The 19,877-nt window shown below is 39.0% G+C and overlaps 1 protein-coding gene across 1 annotated transcript; it reads left to right on the top strand.

Annotated features, from left to right (window-relative positions):
• Positions 1-618: 618 nt before the first annotated feature.
• Positions 619-18,616, top strand: LOC133621834 (interleukin-2 receptor subunit beta-like). The gene is made up of 10 exons (XM_061984224.2): positions 619-755; positions 4,486-4,662; positions 4,744-4,873; positions 6,349-6,442; positions 8,002-8,077; positions 8,146-8,279; positions 8,353-8,554; positions 8,659-8,752; positions 8,831-8,897; positions 14,478-18,616. Exons 2-10 carry the CDS (start codon positions 4,527-4,529, stop codon positions 15,375-15,377), a joined length of 1,833 nt encoding a protein of 610 aa, XP_061840208.1. The 5' UTR covers positions 619-755; positions 4,486-4,526; the 3' UTR covers positions 15,378-18,616.
• Positions 18,617-19,877: the final 1,261 nt, after the last annotated feature.

Raw genomic sequence — 19,877 nt, forward strand, 5'->3', positions numbered from 1 at the left:
TAATATTTGAAAAAAAAAAAAAAAAAACATTTTCCAGTTCAAATGTTAAATATCTTGTCTTTGCAGTCTATTCAATTGGATATATACGTTGAAAAGGATTTACAAATCATTGTATTTTGTTTTTATTTACCATTTACACAACGTGCCAACTTCACTGGTTTTAGGTTTTGTATTTAGTGACTTTTATTGTGTTGGTTTTAGTACATTTAATGTACACTATTTATCAAAGTGGCCCCTGCAATCCTTCCTGGAAAAAGTTTGGACATCCCTGCACTGAACTATTTCACCACTGAATTTAAACTTTATATTCAATGTTAAAAGTACACGAGTACAGCAGGAAGTCAGTAATGGAACTTAACCGAAACCTCAGGTAAGTGTGGCGAGTGCTCGCGCCTTCCTGCACAGAAACGTGTGAAGGACAAAAAAAGTTATGTTTTTCACCAAAGTTTAAATGTCGACATGCAAGCGACTCATGCATGTTTCATTTAAGAGGCTGCACAAAAGTCACCTTTACACCATTTACATCCCTAACGTGCACAACCATTGCCAGCACTTGTTTTTATTCAGTCATGGCCAGGGTTCATAACTTGAAGTACTGTGTGGTTTTTAGGGCGGAGTCAGACCAGGAGGACATGAAAGCAGCGCATGCGATATAAACTGTGGTTTCCCTCACCTTATTAGTCTTCATCGGCTGCGGCGTTGATGGACATGACATCGGACGGACTGGAAGGGACGTTGTGCAGCTTCCCCGACAGGTAAAGCCACACAGAAATGTGTATTTCACGTACAAGTCTTCCACGTTGAAAAAGTTTATTCTAGATATTATGTACTATATTTGTTGTGTCGAATAAAAACTAGCCAGACTGTACAAGTTGCTCATTTGAACGATTACTCAAAATAGATGATCGTGTGACTACTGTGGAGAATGAATATATGTTTAAGAGTTATTTCTTTATTCATAGTCATGTTTGAATCAGATAGTATTTTTCCATTTATACTTTGTATACTCTATACTTTCTCTTTGTCTGCAGATGTCTGTGTAGTGTCTTAGGCATTGGAATGTGGGAGAGATGCATCCCCCTCCTTATCTTATCAGTGATGGAGCAGGGGGATGCATTCCTTTCTGGACAGGGTGGGGGCTGTTTTCATATTCAATAAGTTGTCTTTTCCCGTTTGAATGTTAGACCATTTCGAGATGTCGATATGAAAGGACGATTGGACTGGTCTCCTAAAGCTTTAGTAAAACATGATAATATTCCTATTCTGTCTTGATGGTCCTTCTTACTCAGCATAAATGTCATCTAAAGCAGTGGTGCCCAACCTTTTTGTAACTGCGGACCGGTCAACTCTTGGAAATTGGACATAATACAATTATGTGTGTGTACGGACTGTATTGATCTATATTGATATATAATGTAGGAACCAGAATATTAATAACAGAAAGAAACAACCCTTTTGTGCGAATGAGTGTGAATGAGTGTAAATGGGGGAGGGAGGTTTTTTGGGTTGGTGCACTAATTGTAAGTGTATTTTGTGTTTTTTATGATGATTTAATAAAAAAAAAGTTTTTAATTTCTTATGCGGCCCGGTATCAATCGATCCTCGGACCGGTACCGTGGTTGGGGACCACTGATCTAAAGAACTTGGGATTGACCGGTGACTTTAATTCCCTGAGAGGGAAAACTGGTCAGACACAACACTACCAATATGTGATGTCAATATCATTGGCCGTATTTTCCGGTCTAAACCTGTATTTAAGCCGCACCCACCAAATTTTTGAATATATATATTTTTATACATATATTAGCCGCACCCGACTATAAGCCGCAGATATGTACGCAGTGAAACGCGGCAGTAAAACGGAGGATCAAACAAAACAGAAGCCATCGTCATGGACTAGCTGCAAAAGCCAGCTCTCCAATCAGCTAAATAGACTCAAGTGACTCGTTATAATAACATTTTGGCGAAGTAACTGTGGTATTTGTGAAACTGAAACAAAACAAAAAGAATGCCATTGTAAGTTAATCATACTAACACAGACATTTGGAAACATGCTAGCATATTCGCTAATGCTAACAACGCTAGCTTGATTACATTAAGATAGCGCGTTCAAATATGCATGGAAACGCTCCTTCAGGCATCGCACATGGGACGGTTTAGTAAGAATGAATTGTTTTAGTTATATTGTAAAACATACAAACGTTGCTTGGAGTGATGAATGAAGAATTCTTTCGAGCAGAAATGCTATAGACCAGGTGCGTCAAACGTTTGGCCCGCCAACAGGTTTTATCCGGCCTGCGAGATGGGTTTGCTAAGTATAAAAAGGAGCTGGAATTTTTTGAATGAAAGAAACTGCTGTTCTAAAGGTGTCCACTGAATGTCATAATAGCAATTATTTGCACCCCCTGCTGCAAGAGCGTGCATGACTTCATAGGGGGCGGAGCTATGTAATGTGTTAAGGTAGGAGAATAGAGGCAACATTTCCTGTTTGGATACTACGTACAAACATACAGCAATGATAATATTTGCTTACATGTCCCTTGGCAAGTTTCACTGCAATAAGGCGCTTTTGGTAGCCATCCACAAGCTTCTGCAGGAATTTTTGACCACTCCTCTTGACAAAATTGGTGCAGTTCAGCTAAATTTGTTGTTTTTCTGACATGGACTTGTTTCTTCAGCATTGTCCACACGTTTAAGTCAGGACTTTGGGAAGGCCATCCTAAAACCTTAATTCTAGCCTGATTTAGCCATTCCTTTACCATTTTTGACGTGTGTTTGGGGTCATTGTCCTGTTGGAACACCCAACTGCGCCCAAGACCCAACCTCCGGGCTGATGATTTTAGGTTGTCCTGAAGAATTTGGAGGTAAACCTCCAAGCACCAGTTCCATTGGCAGCAAAACAGGCCCAGAGCATAATACTACCACCACCATGCTTGACAGTGGGCATGGTGTTCCTGGGATTAAAGGCCTCACCTTTTCTCCTCCAAACATATTGCTGGGTATTGTGGCCAAACAGGTCCATTTTTGTTTCATCTGACCTCACATGGACAAAGATAAGACCTTCTGGAGGAAAGTTCTGTGGTCAGATGAAACAAAAATTGAGCTGTTTGGCCACAATACCCAGCAATATGTTTGGAGGAGAAAAGGTGAGGCCTTTAATCCCAGCAACACCAGGCCTACCGCCAAGCATGGTGGTGGTAGTATTATGCTCTGGGCCTGTTTCGCTACCAATGGAACTGGTGCTTGGAGGTTTACCTCCAAATTCTTCAGAACAACCTAAAATCATCAGCCCGGAGGTTGGGTCTTGAGCGCAGTTGGGTGTTCCAACAGGACAATGACCCCAAACACACGTCAAAAATGGTAAAGGAACGGCTAAATCAGGCTAGAATTAAGGTTTTAGAATAGCCTTCCCAAAAGTCCTGACTTAAACGTGTGGACAAGGCTGAAGAAACAAGTCAGAAAATCAACAAATTTAGCTGAACTGCACCAATTTTGTCAAGAGGAGTGGTCAAAAATTCAAGCAGAAGCTTGTGGATGGCTACCAAAAGCGCCTTATTGCAGTGAAACTTGCCAAGGGACATGTAACCAAATATTAACATTGCTGTATGTATACTTTTGACTCAGCAGATTTGCTCACATTTTCAGTAGACCCATAATAAATTCATAAAAGAACCAAACTTAATGAATGTTTTTTTGTGACCAACAATCACTCTATCACAAAAAAATAAGAGTTGTAGAAATTATTGGAAACTGTTGCGTCTGACCAGTCTTCCTCTCAGGGAATTAAAATCACCGGTCAATCCCAAGTTCTTTAGATGACATATATGCTGAGTAAGAAGGACCATCAAGACAGAATAGGAATATTACCAAGTTTTACTAAAGCTTTAGGAGACCAGTCCAATCGTCCTTTCATATCGACATCTCGAAATGGTCTAACATTCAAACGGGAAGAGACAACTTATTGAATACGAAAACAGCTCCACCCTGTCCAGAAAGGGATGCATCCAACACTGATAAGATAAGGAGGGGTATGCATCCCTGCCACATTCCAATGCCTAAGACACTACACAGACATCTGCAGACAAAGAGAAACAAGTATACAAAGTATACATGGAAAAATACTAGATGATTCAAACATGACAATGAATAAAGAAAGAACTGTTAAACATATATGCATTCTTCACAAAACTCAAGACAGTCATGACATTATGTACTTTACAAGTGTATGCAAACTTTTGATCACGACTGTATATATATATATATATATATATTATATATTTTTTTAAACTAGTTTGTGCTCTTCACAAACAAACAGTCAAATTCAACTGCAGATAAGGTGTTGACAAATGTTATTTTCCTTTTCATAACAAAAAGCAAGTCACAGGTGTGTGGTGACAAGTCTGCATGTGGAAGTGAAGCCTACAAACTAAAAAGTCTACTTCTGTTTTTCTTCCCATCGCCTTCGGCCTCTGCTTCCAAATGCAGAAATCAAACGTCACCTCATTTGCACATGTGCACAGAGTGAGATGGAGGAGGAAGCAGTGAGTTCCATCCTGCGTCGACCGCAGAGAAACATGAGGGCCGTTCTTCTTTTCCCTCTCCTCTCCCTGCTACGGGTCGACGACGCCAAAACACACACCTGCCCCGAGCGCCAGCATGAACGTCAGTTGTTGCCGGAATCCCTTTTGTTTGGTAGAGAAGCACAAAACAAAAAATAAAACCGACAATTGTCGTGTCTCTCAGGTCTCATCTGCTACAACGACTACAGTCGTAACATCACGTGCCTGTGGAACGACACACGCGTTTTACGCACGGACAACACGGCGTGCCGCATACACGCAGAAAGAATCGGCCTTTCAGAGAAGAAGAAGACGTAAGACTGAACACAAAACCGCATTGCCTTGTTACACTGGTTTACATTTGTTACTACGATACATACATTTAGATTAGATTGAAGAAAATAAGTATTTCAATCAATCAATCAAACTTTATTTATAAAGTGCTTTTCACACACACACACACACACACACACACACACACACACACACACACACACACACACACACACACACACACACACACGCACACACACAAATGATGAATGCATGGCTGAGTACAGAGGAGCCAGGTGAAGAATCACTATCACATTTTTGAAGAGTTAATATGGTTCATGGGGACCACATTTAAAGAATTTTGCATAATTCACACAAATTTGTACGTGACTACTGAGGACCATTTAAAAAAAAAAAAGTTCAAATTAAATATGACATGATCTGACTATCATTTAAAAAGGTTTCCCTTTAGGGGACCTGTTTTTTTGTCCCCATACCGTCAGAGGTCCCCTAAAGGTGACTGTGTAAACAGAGCGATGTCCCCATTAAGTAAGCATTGCCAGAACACACACACACACACACACACACACACACACACACACACACACACACACACACAAATGATGAATGCATGACTGAGTACAGAGGAGCCAGGTGAAGAATCACTATCACATTTTTTGATCCTCTGATCATGAAGAACAAACAGTCCTGTTCCTTTTAAATAAGTACTCCTTCTCATGTAGCAAAAAGATGTATTTCAATCAATCAATCAAACTTTATTTATAAAGTGCTTTACACACACACACACACACACACACACACACACACACACACACACACACACACACACACACACAAATAAATGTATGACTGAGTACAGAGGAGCCAAGTGAAGAATCACTATCACATTTTTGATCCTCTGATCATGAAGAACAAACAGTCCTGTTCCTTTTAAATAAGTACTCCTTCTCATGTAGCAAAAAGATACTATTGAAAGAAACGAAAGAAAGATACGTGGATCCCAAATACAGATCAGCAGGAACCAGAAGGTAAGAAAAGTTGCTTTTGCATAATATTGCGAAACAAAACGCCAGATAATGTCTTACCTTATACACACACCATAAGAATACTCCTATGTTGAAGCACAGTACAATCCATCAAGCGGTGCGGCTTCATAGCTTGCCAAAGTCGTACGAAAACATTTTGATATTGTATATTTTCAATGGAACATATACAATTTTGGTGTTGTTTACTTGAGTCATATTTCAGTCTACACGTATCTCTTATGTATGACTGCCATCTGCTGGTCACACTTATCATTTCACCATGTACCAAATAAAAAATAGCTTCGAGGTCGGTAAGCACAACCAAAATTATTCCGTACATTAGGCGCACCGGGGTTATAAGGCGCACTGTCGAGTTTTGGGAAAATGAAAGGATTTTAAAAAATACGGTTTTCTTGCTGTCAAAAGAGAAAGTGAAATTTGTTGTATCCTATTTTTTTTTTTAATTCTAGGCGTTATTACAACGCTTCCTGTGTACTGGTACCAGTTGACGTCTCCACACCGGGACTTAAGACGTGCTCTCTGATCTTCAAGAAAGCCGGCATTGTGAGTCAGTGACACTCACAGCAATATAATTAGATCGGCACAAGAGCTGAGTGTAATATTCAGCCTTTACAAAGTTCATCCAGAAGATGTCCTGTGGGATACAGTTGTGCTCATAAGTTTACATACCCTGGGAGAATTTATGATTTCTTGGCCATTCTTCAGAGAATAAAGAATATAGAAAAATGGGCTGCATGTTCGAGTGGCCAAAAAGTTAAATTTTGGTCTCATCACTCCAAATTACTTTGTTCCAGAAGTTTTGAGCCTTGTGCTGTTTGGCGTAATGTAAGCGGGATACTTTGTGACATTTGCGCAGAAATAGGTTTCTTCTGGCGACTCGACCATGCAGCCCATTTTTCTTCAAGTGCCTCCTTATTGTGCATCTTGAAACAGCCACACCACAATTTTTGGTTGGGGTGGGACGGGGGCGTGGTTGGGGGCGTGGCTAAAAGGGGAGGAGTATATTTACAGCTAGAATTCACCAAGTCAAGTATTTCATATATATATATATATATATATATATATATATATATATATATATATATATATATATATATATATATAAATAAAAAATACTTGACTTGAATTCTAGCTCTATATATATATATATATATATATATATATATATATATATATATATATATATATATAAATAAGAAATACTTGACTTGAATTCTAGCTATATATATATATATATATATATATATATATATATATATTTATTTTTAATATATATATATATATATATATATATATATATATATATATATATATATAAAATAAATACTTGAATTTCAGTGTTCATTTATTTACACATATACACACACATAACACTCATCTACTCATTGTTGAGTTAAGGGTTGAATTGTCCATCCTTGTTCTATTCTCTGTCACTATTTTTCGAACCATGCTGAACAGTCTCTGATGATGCATTGCTGTGTGGCACGCACAAAAGTGCTTTCATCAAATGCACTAGATGGCAGTATTGTCCTGTTTAAGAGTGTCACAACATTGCTGTTTACGGCAGACGAACTGCTTTACGGTATACAAAAACGTGACTGCTGTTGTTGTGTGTTGTTGCCGCGCTGGGAGGACGTTAATGAAACTGCCTAACAATAAACCCACATAAGAAACCAAGAACTCGCCCTCCATCATGCTACAGTTATAACGTGATTGGGCAGGTACGCTGAGGACCTGAGTCCGCCTGAAGTTCGGGAGATTTTCGGGAGAAAATTTGTCCCGGGAGGTTTTCGGGAGAGGCGCTGAATTTCGGGAGTCTCCCGGAAAATCCGGGAGGGTTGGCAAGTATGGGGTCATTTGGGTACTTTCTTTTGTCATTTTGATTTAAAAAGAGTAAACACAGTTGTTTGCCAATAAATAGCTTCACACAACCATTAAGCATGAGCGGAAGAAAGGTTTTTGTGTTATCATTCATATTCTCTGAAGAATGGCCAAGAAATCATAAATTCTCCCAGGGTATGTAAACTTATGAGCAGGACTGTATATACAGTAGTGATCATCTCCTATGTACCGCTACCAATCATAACCAATCAATTCTGCAGTTTCAGTCCAACCACAAGTTGGGAATTTCTCTGGACTGTTCCTCTGTGAGGATGAACTACACACCGTACTGCCACGGTGAGTACAGTAAATACCGTACTTCATCGTCCTGATGCTGAACTCACGCCCCACCTGTCTTTCTGCAGTCAAGCTGTATCCTCCGACAGAACCCAAAGTCAACATGACAACAGTCTCCTATTTGCCCCAAGTAGTCGAGCACCTCGGCATCTCCCGTTACACCTTCCAGCTGCAGTGGAAGCCAAAGGATCAGCCGTGGAATGTGTGTAGTGTATACACACAAGAACACGTCCACAGCCCACGGAAAGACGACATGCATTTATTTTGGCTACCAGGGCGCACGGGTGCTGAGCGAAGAAGGGCAATGTGAGTCTTGCTGCCAGACGGAGCTGAGGGAAGAATTGCTGACGCGTGGCACGACTTATGAGGCGCGCGCTCGAGTGCGCCCGTCCAAGTTTGACTGGTCGTCATGGAGCGACTGGAGCCCTACAGCATCGTGGACTTCAGCCATTGGAGTGGCCGAGGCGCCACCCTCAGGTGTGTGTTGCTACACCTAAACCGAGCGACTTTCACGGCTTGTTTTGAATGGCAAACCAATCACTTTGATCAAAAGTCTATATAATCATTGTTGTCTCTGTCAGGCTTCTTTGCGCTCGTTCTAGGAGTTACAGTCTCGGGCACAGCCTTCGCCCTGTTTCTGGCTGTTCTCATCTTCCGAATTGACAAGACCACCTGGTAAGCACGGACATCAATACTTTACATTCCCACTACATGTTGCAATGTGTTAAGCGACATGACATTTTTGTCTCTCAGGGTGAACACTGCAAAGAAGATAAAAGGGCCACCGCTACCAGACCCATCAAAGTCCTTCCTGCAGAATGTAGGTTTGCAACAAACACTAATGCATGTGGAAGCCTGTTTCTGCCACTAACTAAAATATACCCCAATAGGAAAGTCATAATAATGAGATACAAATTATAATTATGAGAGGAAAAAGTCAAGATTATGGGATAGAAAGCCACATTATGAGATAAAAAGTCATAATTGTGGGATAAAAAGGTCATAATTATGAGATAAAAAGTCAGAATTATGGGATAACAAGTCATAATTATGAGATAAAAAGTCAAAATTATGCGAGAAAAGTCATAATTATGTGAGAAAAAGTCTTACTTATGAGATAAATCAAAACTATTATATAAGAAAGTCAAAATCATGAGCTATAAAGTCATAATTATGAGATAAAAAGTCAAAATTATGCGAGAAAAAGTCATAACCATGAAAGAAAAAGTCTTACTTATGAGATAAATCAAAACTATTATATAAGAAAGTCAAAATCATGAGCTATTAAGTCATAATTATGAGATAAAACTAGTCGAAATTATGAGATACTAATGTTGAAGTTATGAGGTAAAAAGTCATCATTATAAGATAAGAAAGTCGAAACTATGAGATATAAAGTCATAATTATGAGATAAAAAGTCATAATTATGGGATAAAAAGTCATAATTATAAGATAAAAAGCCCAAATTATGCGAGAAAAAGTCATAATTATGAGAAAAAGTCTTACTTATAAGATAAATCAAAACTATTATATAAGAAAGTCAAAATCATGAGATATAAAATCATAATTATGAGATAAAAAGTCAAAATGATGCGAGAAAAGTCATAATTATGAAAGAAAAAGTCTTACTTATGAGATAAATCAAAACTATTGTATAAGAAAGTCAAAATCATGAGCTATTAAGTCATAATTATGAGATAAAACTAGTCGAAATTATGAGATACTAATGTTGAAGTTATGAGGTAAAAAGTCATCATTATAAGATAAGAAAGTCGAAACTATGAGATATAAAGTCATAATTATGAGATAAAAAGTCGAAATTATGAGCTAAAAAGTCATAATTATGGGATAAAAAGTCATAATTACAAGATAAAAAGTCCAAATTATGCGAGAAAAAGTCATAATTATGAGAAAAAGTCTTACTTATAAGATAAATCAAAACGATTATATAAGAAAGTCAAAATCATGAGCTATAAAGTCATAATTATGAGATAAAAAGTCAAAATTATGCGAGAAAAGTCATAATTATGAAAGAAAAAGTCTTACTTATGAGATAAATCAAAACTATTATACAAGAAAGTCAAAATCGTGAGCTATAAAGTTATAATTATGAGATAAAACAAGTTGAAATTATGAGATATTAATGTTGAAGTTATAAGGTAAAAAGTCATAATTATGAGATAAGAAAGTCGAAACTAAGAGATATGAAGTCATAAATATGAAATAAAAAGTCAAAATCACACCACAAGAAAATCATAATTATGATAAAAAAAGAGTAAGAAATATGGACAAAATTCATAATTATGGGATAGAAAGTCAACTATCAGATAAAAAGACGAAATTATGAAAAGAATATATAATGTCGAAATTATGTTATAAGAAAGTCAAGATTAGGAGATAAGTCATAATTATGAGGTACAATGTAAAAAAAATTTAGATAAAAAGTTATAATTATGAGATAAAGAATCCAAAATATGGGATCAAAAGTCAGAATTATGGGATAAAAAGTCATAATTATGAGATAATAAGTCAAAATTATGCGAGAAAAAGTCATAATTATGAGAAAAAAAGTCTTACTTATGAGATAATTCAAAACTATTGAATAAGAAAGTCAAAATCATGAACTATAAAGTCTGTCATGGTGTGTTGTTGCCGAACCCCAAGATGCAGAGAAGGTGGAAGGCATTGTGCAAGAAAACATGATTTAATTAAACACTAGGCAAAACAACAAACAAAAGGGTAATAACAAAAAGCGCGCACAAGGCGGAGAACAAACTTGGTTATAAACTAAAATAGCACAGAGGCTAACTTTGGACAAGAAACAAAAACACTTACTGTGACACGAAGGAACAAGGACATGAGCAGAGCGAAACAAAAGTAGACAGAGCTACATCGGCAAGTATTAAGACAGGTTGTAATGAAAATGACAAAGACAATGACAATAATCCAGCACTGACTGGAGGAGAAGGCGGGTTTAAATAGCAGCTGGCTGATTGACACCAGGTGTGGCCAGGTGCCAATCAGCCACAGCTGAGGGGACACAGCACTCAGGGAGACAAGTAGGAAATAAAGACAAAATAAAAGCGCTGGACAGAAAACTAAGACAAACGCAGAGAAAAAACTAAAACACAGTCAAACTGTCAGGGACAAGCCTGACAAAGTCATAATTATGAGATAAAACAAGTTGAAATTATGATAATAATGTTGAAGTTATGAGGTTAAAAAGTCATAATTATGAGATATAAAGTCGAAATGATGAGATAAAGAGTCAAAAATATGAGATATGAAGTCAAAAATATGAGATATGAAGTCATAAATATGAAATAAAAAGTCAAAATCATACAATAAGAAAATCATAATTGTCAAAATTGTTCTTTGATTGCAATAAGAAACACACGTTGTCTGTGCTGTCTAGAGCTCGGCAGAGTAACCGTGTAATACTCTTCCATACCAGTAGGTGGCAGCAGGTAGCTAATTGCTTTGTAGATGTCGGGAACGACGACAATGGTTTGCATGGAAAAAAGGTGTCTAATGCTTAAACCAAAAATAAACAAAAGGCGAGTGCCGCTAGGAAAAGCCATCGACGCTTAGGGAAGGCAATGCAAAACTAAAACTGAACTGGCTGCAAAGTAAACAAAAACTGAATGCTGGACGACAGCAAAGACTTACAGCGTGTGGAGCAGACGGCGTCCACAAAGTACATCCGTAAATGACATGACAATCAACAACAAAATAGGAGCGTAAGACAAGAACTAAAACACTACACACAGGAAAACACCAAAAAAACTCCAAATAAGTCACAGCGTGATGTGACAAGTCGTGAGAGTACACCTACTTTGAGACAAGAGCTATAGTGATGCATGCTTGGTTATGGTTGGAATTCATATCAAACAATTGCGAGAATGGCTTTTTACTGTCAATATCGGCTGCTGGGTTTCATTTTGTAATGTTTTCTGCTGGTGGTGTGCCTCAGAATTTTTTCTACGGAAAAAAATGTGCCTCGGCTCAGAAAAGGTTGAAAAACACTGCATTAGGTGTGTGGAGAATGCATATATGTTTAAGAGTTATTTCTTTGTTCATAGTCATGTTTAAATCATCTAGTGTTTTTCCATTTGTACTCTTTCTATTTTTTTAGGAATATGTCCGCAAGTAAACTGTGTGTGTTACCTTGAAGGCTTGCAATGTAAGAGTTGGAGTACTCCCTTATATTTTATCTGTAGTAGAACAATGAGCCTGTATTCCTTTCTGGAGAGGGTTGGGGGCTTTCTTCGTATGCAAGAAGTTGTCTCTTCCGTTTGAATGTTAGACCAATTCGAGAAGCCGGTATGAATGTATTGGTGTGGGCTGGTCTCCTGAAGCTTTAGTAAAACTTGATAATATTCCTATTCTGTCTTGATGGTCCTTCTTACTCCTTTTTCATGCAGCCAACCGACATCAATGAGCTTTATACGATCATTATGGACCTAAAGTCATCACATACAGCTGGAGTGGACGGGATATGTAGCAAAATCTTGAAAGCCATAGCAAATGTGATCATAAATCCTCTTTGTCACTGTATAAACCTGTCACTTAGTGCTGGCATTGTACCCAAAATGTCCAAAGTGGCAAAAATAATCCCAATTTTTAAATCAGGTGATAAAAATAATATGAACAATTATAGGCCAATTTCAATTTTACCAACATTTTCAAAAATATTTGAGAAAGTGGTCTATAACCGACTGAATGGCTCTCTGGAAAAACTAAATATCCTTGTCCCCTCCCAATATGGTTTTCGTAAAAAAAAGCACCACCTGTACGGCTATACTCGACCTCTTGGAAAAGGTCAATGACTGTATTGAAGAAGGAAAATGCGGTATTGGCATTTTTTGGGATCTATCCAAGGCCTTTGACACAATAGACTTTGAGATCTTATTGTATAAGCTATATCACTATGGTGTCAGAGGGGTACCTCTCGATTGGTTCCGCTCTTACCTATACGGAAGGCAGCAAAGTGTATGCGTCAATGATCACAATTCACCCTGTATGACCATAAATTATGGGGTTCCCCAGGGATCCATCTTGGGGCCTCTCCTTTTTATCCTATACATAAATGATTTTGTAAACTCCTCCGAAACTTTTCATAAAACAATTTTTGCTGACGATACAAATTTGTTTACCTCACACAGGAGTCTACACGATCTACAAGTAACTGTCAATTCAGAGCTTGTGAAAGTGGATTCCTGGTTCAAATGCAATAAGCTCTCACTTAATGTAAATAAAACAAATTGTATTCTATTTCGTTCTAATAAAAACCGGACAAATACTGAGCCCTGCCATATCAACATCAATGGGCAGGAAATACAGAGAGTGAACTCCACAAAATTCCTGGGGGTCATCATTGACGAATACCTCAATTTCAAATGTCACATTAGCCATCTGTTAAATAAATTATCCAAATATGTTGGCCTGTTCTTTCACCTTCGTCATTATCTTCCTCTTTATGCTCTACTCACCCTATATAAAACTCTCTTTGAACCACATCTAAACTACTGTAATGTCATCTGGTGTAACACCTTCCCTACCTACCTTCACAAATTAGAATCCATGCAAAAGAAAATTATACGGGCCCTGTCATGGTCCAAGTTTAATGCCCCCACTCGACATCTATTCCATAATTATCATCTCTTAAGACTGACAGAGTTCAATATTTATCAAAATGCTTGTTTAACCTATCAAGTCATTTACAGGCTGAATTTTAGGCTCTGTAGCTTGGTTCCTATCTACCATCCCCAGCATGCCCACAACACTCGTAACTTAGATCTGATATCAGGGAAACATCGTTTACTGGATTGTACCGCTCGAAGTGTTGTATGCAGGGGACCAAAGATTTGGAACCGGCTTAATGAGAGCCTCAAGATGCTGTATCCATTCTCCAACTTCAAAAATAAACTGAAAACTTACCTATTAACCACCTATATTTAATGCCTCATGTGGGGTAGACTACTGTTGGGTTTTGCATGGTTGAATGAATGTATGTATGTATGTGTATGCTTGCTTTAGTACTATTATCTTGTGTTAATCATATAGCGTTGTTTTTTGTTTTGTTATTTGTTGTTGTGCTTGCTACCATGTTTCATCATTCCATGTATATACTATCCTCTGGACCCCCTGTCAAAAGCTTCTTCTAGCTTATTTGGGGGACCCTTTCACGTACCAACATCTTTAAATGATGATATTTCACTACTATTGTAATTGTTATATGGTATTGTGAATAAACTTGAAACTCTGCATATATGTCATCTAAAGAACTTGGGATTGACCAGTGACTTTAATTCCCTGGGAGGAAAGGCTGGTCAGACGCAACAATTGCCCAAGGGTTCACACCCCTCATTGCTTACCTTCGACCTTTTTTTCCTCCAGACCTGGGTGAGTCCCCATTTCAGCAGTGAGTCTTTGCAGACCTTCCTCCGGCTGGAGGAAATTATCCAGGTGAAGTCAGTTGGCCATATGGACGTTTTTGCACCTTGCCGTCCAGAGCTGTCGCTGCAGGAGAAGACCAGGAGCAGGAACGCTGGCTTGAGCTTCTTCAACCCCAGGTACTCCCAGCTGTGGCCTCCTTCAGTCCACTCCCTCACCGTGGGCGACCTGGAGCCCTGTGCCGCCGACTCCCCTTACGGGCCCGTTACGACTCCCGCGGATGACGAAGGCCTCAACAAGGTTTGGGATGAGGACATGGAGGATGTCCTGGAACTTCTGCTGAAGCTCTCCCAAGGCAGCGACGGCAGTGAGGCCATGCCAGTTATTTCGGACTATGCCAAAATCGAGAGGCTCCAGGTTGATTGCGTCCAGACGCCGGAAGAGGCCAGTGACGAGGCGGCAGAAGAAGGCAGTGATGAAGAGACAGCGGGCAAATGGAGAGCTCTTCAGAAGAGCTGTGAGGGGAGCATCACTGAAGGCTCCATTCAAGTTTGCCTCGACAACGACTGTGTCCACACGCTACACGACTCCAGCCCCGAGCTCCCCAGCCTGGATTCTGGCATCAGCAGTGCGGGTGAGGAACAAGGAAGTCAAGAGGAGAGTTTAGAGGACATCTTGGGCGAGAAGTCCAGCAGATTCCGGTTTCCTCCTTGTCCTCCTCCACCTCAGTGCTCATCTTCGTTCCCACCTTCAGGCATCTACGGATGTTTTGGTCAACCTCTGCAAAGTCTGCAAGCTCTCCTCGAGTCTCATGCGGACTCGACGTCATCAGTGGAACCCTCCAGTGGCGGTTACATGGCCGTCTGCAGGAAGACGCCTGAAAATGACGACATTAGTCAATAACTGAATTTTTATTTGGACATGAAAGCATTACGCCAGGGGTGTCCAAAGTGCGGCCCACGGCTAATTGTGAAAATACTATTAAAATAAACAAGCTAAAAAACATAAAAAAGTGGGATACTATAAAAGAGCAAACGGGTGAAACGTAAGGAGAACAAGTTGTAATTTTCACTCTAATACCACAAAGCTGCTATAAAGACCTTTTTTTTTCCTCTAAAACTGTCATTGCTTAAGCATAATAATGAATCGAAATCGATATTGTTATAAATTATTGACCATTCAAATATCCACTTTGAAATATTTTTGGGGGAAAATATTGCATCTTTTGCTTGTTTGCAGTATAAAAAAACTAAGTTTTCTTTGACAAAAAGGGCATAAAACAAACAAACAAAAAACACATTAAAAACATAATACAAAAATATCAATCAATCAATCAATGTTTACTTATATAGCCCTAAATCACGAGTGTCTAAAAGGGCTGTACAAGCCACAACGACATCCTCGGTTCAGATCCCACATCAGGGCAAGGAAAAACTCAACCCAATGGGACAATGAGAAACCTTGGAGAGGGCCGCAGATGTGGGGACCCCCCCCCCCCCCCCAGGGCGACCGGTGCAATGGACATCGAGTGGATCTAGCATAATATTGTGAGAGTCCAGTCCATAGTGGATCTAACATAATAGTGAGAGTCCAGTTCATAGTGGATCTAACATAATAGTGAGAGAGTCCAGTCCATAGTGGATCTAACATGCTAGTGAGAGTCCAGTCCATAGTGGATCTAACATAATAGTGAGAGTCCAGTCCATAGTGGATCTAACATGATAGTGAGAGTCCAGTCCATAGTGGATCTAACATAATAGTGAGAGTCCAGTCCATAGTGGATCTAACATGATAGTGAGAGTCCAGTTCATAGTGGATCTAACATAATAGTGAGAGTCCAGTCCATAGTGGATTTAACATAATAGTGAGAGTCCAGTCCGTAGTGGATCTAACATGATAGTGAGAGTCCAGTTCATAGTGGATCTAACATAATAGTGAGAGTCCAGTCCATAGTGGATCTAACACAATAGTGAGAGAGTCCAGTCCATAGTGGATCTAACATAATAGTGAGAGTCCAGTCCATAGTGGATCTAACATGATATTGTGAGAGTCCAGTCCATAGTGGATCCAACATAATAGTGAGAGTCTAGTCCATAGTGGATCTAACATAATAGTGAGAGTCCAGTCCATAGTGGATCCAACATGATAGTGAGAGTCCAGTTCATAGTGGATCCAACATAATAGTGAGAGTCCAGTCCATAGTGGATCTAACACAATAGTGAGAGAGTCCAGTCCATAGTGGATCTAACATAATAGTGAGAGTCCAGTCCATAGTGGATCTAACATGATAGTGAGAGTCCAGTCCATAGTGGATCTAACATAATAGTGAGAGTCCAGTCCATAGTGGGGCCAACAGGTGAGCAGCGCAGAGAAGTCCCCAATCGATGCACAGGCGAGCAGTCCACCCTGGGTCCCGACTTTGGACAGCCAGCGCTTCATCCGTGGCCACCGAACCTGTGCCCCCCCCCCCCCCCTCCACGAGGGAGAAGAGCAGAAAAGAAACGGCAGATCAACTGGTCTAAAACGGGGGTTTATTTAAAGGCTAGAGTATACAAATGAGTTTTAAGATGGGACTTAAATACTGCATAATCGACGGATAGATCTGAAGTTGATCTCTAGACTTAAGGGTTGAAAGTAAAAAAAAAAAAAATACGTGACTTATTTTTAACACTTTTATTAGTGTGGGATTTATTTATTTTTTAAACTCTCTGGTTGCTCAAAAACTAATAATGAAATACAATCAATGTTGTTATGATTTATGTAGGGCTCCAATGACTTCACATCAAATGTTCCACTTTTGCATATTTTGTGTTTTTGCCAATAAAAAACAGGGTTTTCTTTGACAAAAAGGGCATAACACATTAAAAAAAACATTTTATATTGACAGATAGACCTGAAGTTAATCGCAAACTGTGGTAAAGGTACCATCAGTGGTACGCCAAAGAATCACTCAATTAAATCTGTGTTACTGTTCAAACTATGCGTAATGTTACAGTGGCCAAAAATATTACATTAACTTGTTAAATAAAACCTCTGCCTTGTTTTGAATGCAGACTTAGGCCTACTATGCTACTGTATTTTAATATAAGTCATTATGGGAGCCAATTTTTTTTTTTGAGGTGGTACTTGGTAAAAAAAAGTTTAAGAATCACTGTGTCAGGTTTAAGCATCGAACTATCCATCAAACAGAACAAGAAGCAAGGAATCAGGCAGAGACAGAGTTCAATTTTGCTCATGGGGAGAACGCATGGAGCTGCACCCTCAGTCACAGTCTCACCCTACGCTCTGAGGAACAGCCCACGCGCCCCCCTTTTTATTCATGAGTTCCCCAGTTACATCGCTGAGGCTGCTTCTAAAGGGAGGGGTCACACATTATGCAAGCAGCTCAGTTCGCACAATACGTGATTATTCAGAACGGGAATGTGCTGGGGGCCTTGTGATTGGGCCCTGTCTCTGCTTTGTCTGCCCGCTGTTATGCCTTATCGTCGTTGAGGTGCTTGAGGTTCGTCCTTGGCTGTTAGCAGGCTGAAAGACAAACATCTGCGGCGAGACAACTCCTCCCATTGCAGTGGAAGATAAGTTGTATGCCTTTGCACGAAAATAAAAAAGTACAGCTTGAGCACAATAGATAATAACTAGAGCAACGGGCTTTAAGCATAAGAGTTGTGTGATAAGTTATAAATAATTATTCTAACACACTGAACTAGAGATTTATAATTAAAAGAATATACGGGACTTGTTTTCAAAATGTTTATGACTGAGACCCTTCCGGGTCCCCTGGACCAAACTTGGGGGGGGGTGTTAGAATAACTATGTGTAAAGTTATCACTCAACTTTAGTATGCTTAAAGTCCGTTGCTATAGTGCAGGGGTGCTCACACTTTTTCTGCAGGCGAGCTACTTTTCAATTGATCAAGTCGTGGGGATCTACCTCATTCATATATATAATTTATATTTACTTATTTATGAAACATATGTTTTTGTTAACAAGTTAAAGGTGTTTAATGATAATACAAGCATGTTTAACACATATAGTTAATATTGTTTATAAATTAAAGGTGTTTAATGAAAATACAAGTTTGTTTAATACATATAGTTAATATTGTTAACAAGTTAAAGGTGATTAATGATAATACAAGCATGTTTAACACATATAGTTAATATTGTTAAGTTAAAGGTGTTTAAAGATAATGCAAACAGTTTAACACATATAGTTAATATTGTTAACAAGTTAAAGATGTTTAGTGATAATGCAAGCATGTTTAACACATATAGTTAATATTGTTAATAAATTAAAGGTGTTTAATGATAATACAAGAATGTTTAACACATAGTTAATATTGTTAACAAGTTAAAGGTGTTTAAAGATAATACAAGCATGTTTAACACTTATAGTTAATATTGGTAATAAGTTAAAGGTGTTTAAAGATAATACAAGCATGTTTAACACATATAGTTAATATTGTTAATAAGTTAAAGGTGTTTAAAGATAATACAAGCATGTTTAACACATATAGATTCCTTTCTTTCATGAAGACAAGAATATAAGTTAGTGTATTACCTGATTGTGATGACTTGCATTGATAGGAATCAGACAGTAGTGCTGATAAGGTCCGCATTTTCGAATGGAGGAGAAAAAAAGTCCTCCTTTCTGTCCAATACCACATGAAAGTGGTTGGTTTTTGGCATTTTATTTATCCAGCTTCCGTACTCCTTTGTATACACTTTACAAGAAATACATTGTCGGCAAACTCCGTAGCTTGCCAGCTTTTGCACGCGAGCTTTCTGAGACTCTTATTTTGGTAGCGCAGGCAGGATGAAGTAGCGTTTTTATTGTGCAACTGTGCAGTCGGTCTTTGGAGTTTTGACGACAGGTACGGCGCCAGAGTCTGTTGAAATAAAGTGTTTCTCGCCTTCCAGTCGGTAATTTTAATGAGCTGGCAGCAGCCAGCGTCATCTCAGAAGACCCTCGGGTGCCGTGAATGTCAATCAAGTGACGAAAGTGACGTCATAGTGAAGATTTATGATCGCTCATTTTTAGGACTATTTTTTTAATGGCTGGCTGGTGATCGACTGACACACCCTCCGAGATCGACCGGTAGCTCGCGATCGACGTAATGAGCACCCCTGCTATAGTTATTAGCTATTGTGCTCAAGTTAGATTTTTGTATCTGTGCAAAGCTGGCAATCCAAAAGATTGCCAGTCGTCTCTATCAGTGTTGTGTCCAGACTCGGCTTGCTGACTGCCAAGGCGGAACACCGCCGTGACGCAGACAGAGCAGAGACAAGGCGATATCACCAGCGTCAACTCATTTCCATTTATTCTATAATCATATATTGTGTCTAACTGGAGTTGTGGAGATTACCCCCTTCCCTCAGCGACGGCTTCAGTGATGTAACCAGG

This window comes from Nerophis lumbriciformis, linkage group LG25 (assembly GCF_033978685.3).
Source record: "Nerophis lumbriciformis linkage group LG25, RoL_Nlum_v2.1, whole genome shotgun sequence".
NCBI lineage: Eukaryota > Metazoa > Chordata > Actinopteri > Syngnathiformes > Syngnathidae > Nerophis > Nerophis lumbriciformis.

Bases quoted from the DNA above. Each gene is read 5' to 3' on its own strand.
- LOC133621834 (XM_061984224.2), top strand. From the start codon at position 4,527: ATGGAGGAGGAAGCAGTGAGTTCCATCCTGCGTCGACCGCAGAGAAAC. The intron at 4,663-4,743 runs GTCAGTTGTTGC...CGTGTCTCTCAG, and splicing joins CCCCGAGCGCCAGCATGAAC to GTCTCATCTGCTACAACGAC. The intron at 8,280-8,352 runs GTGTGTAGTGTA...TTTGGCTACCAG, and splicing joins CAAAGGATCAGCCGTGGAAT to GGCGCACGGGTGCTGAGCGA.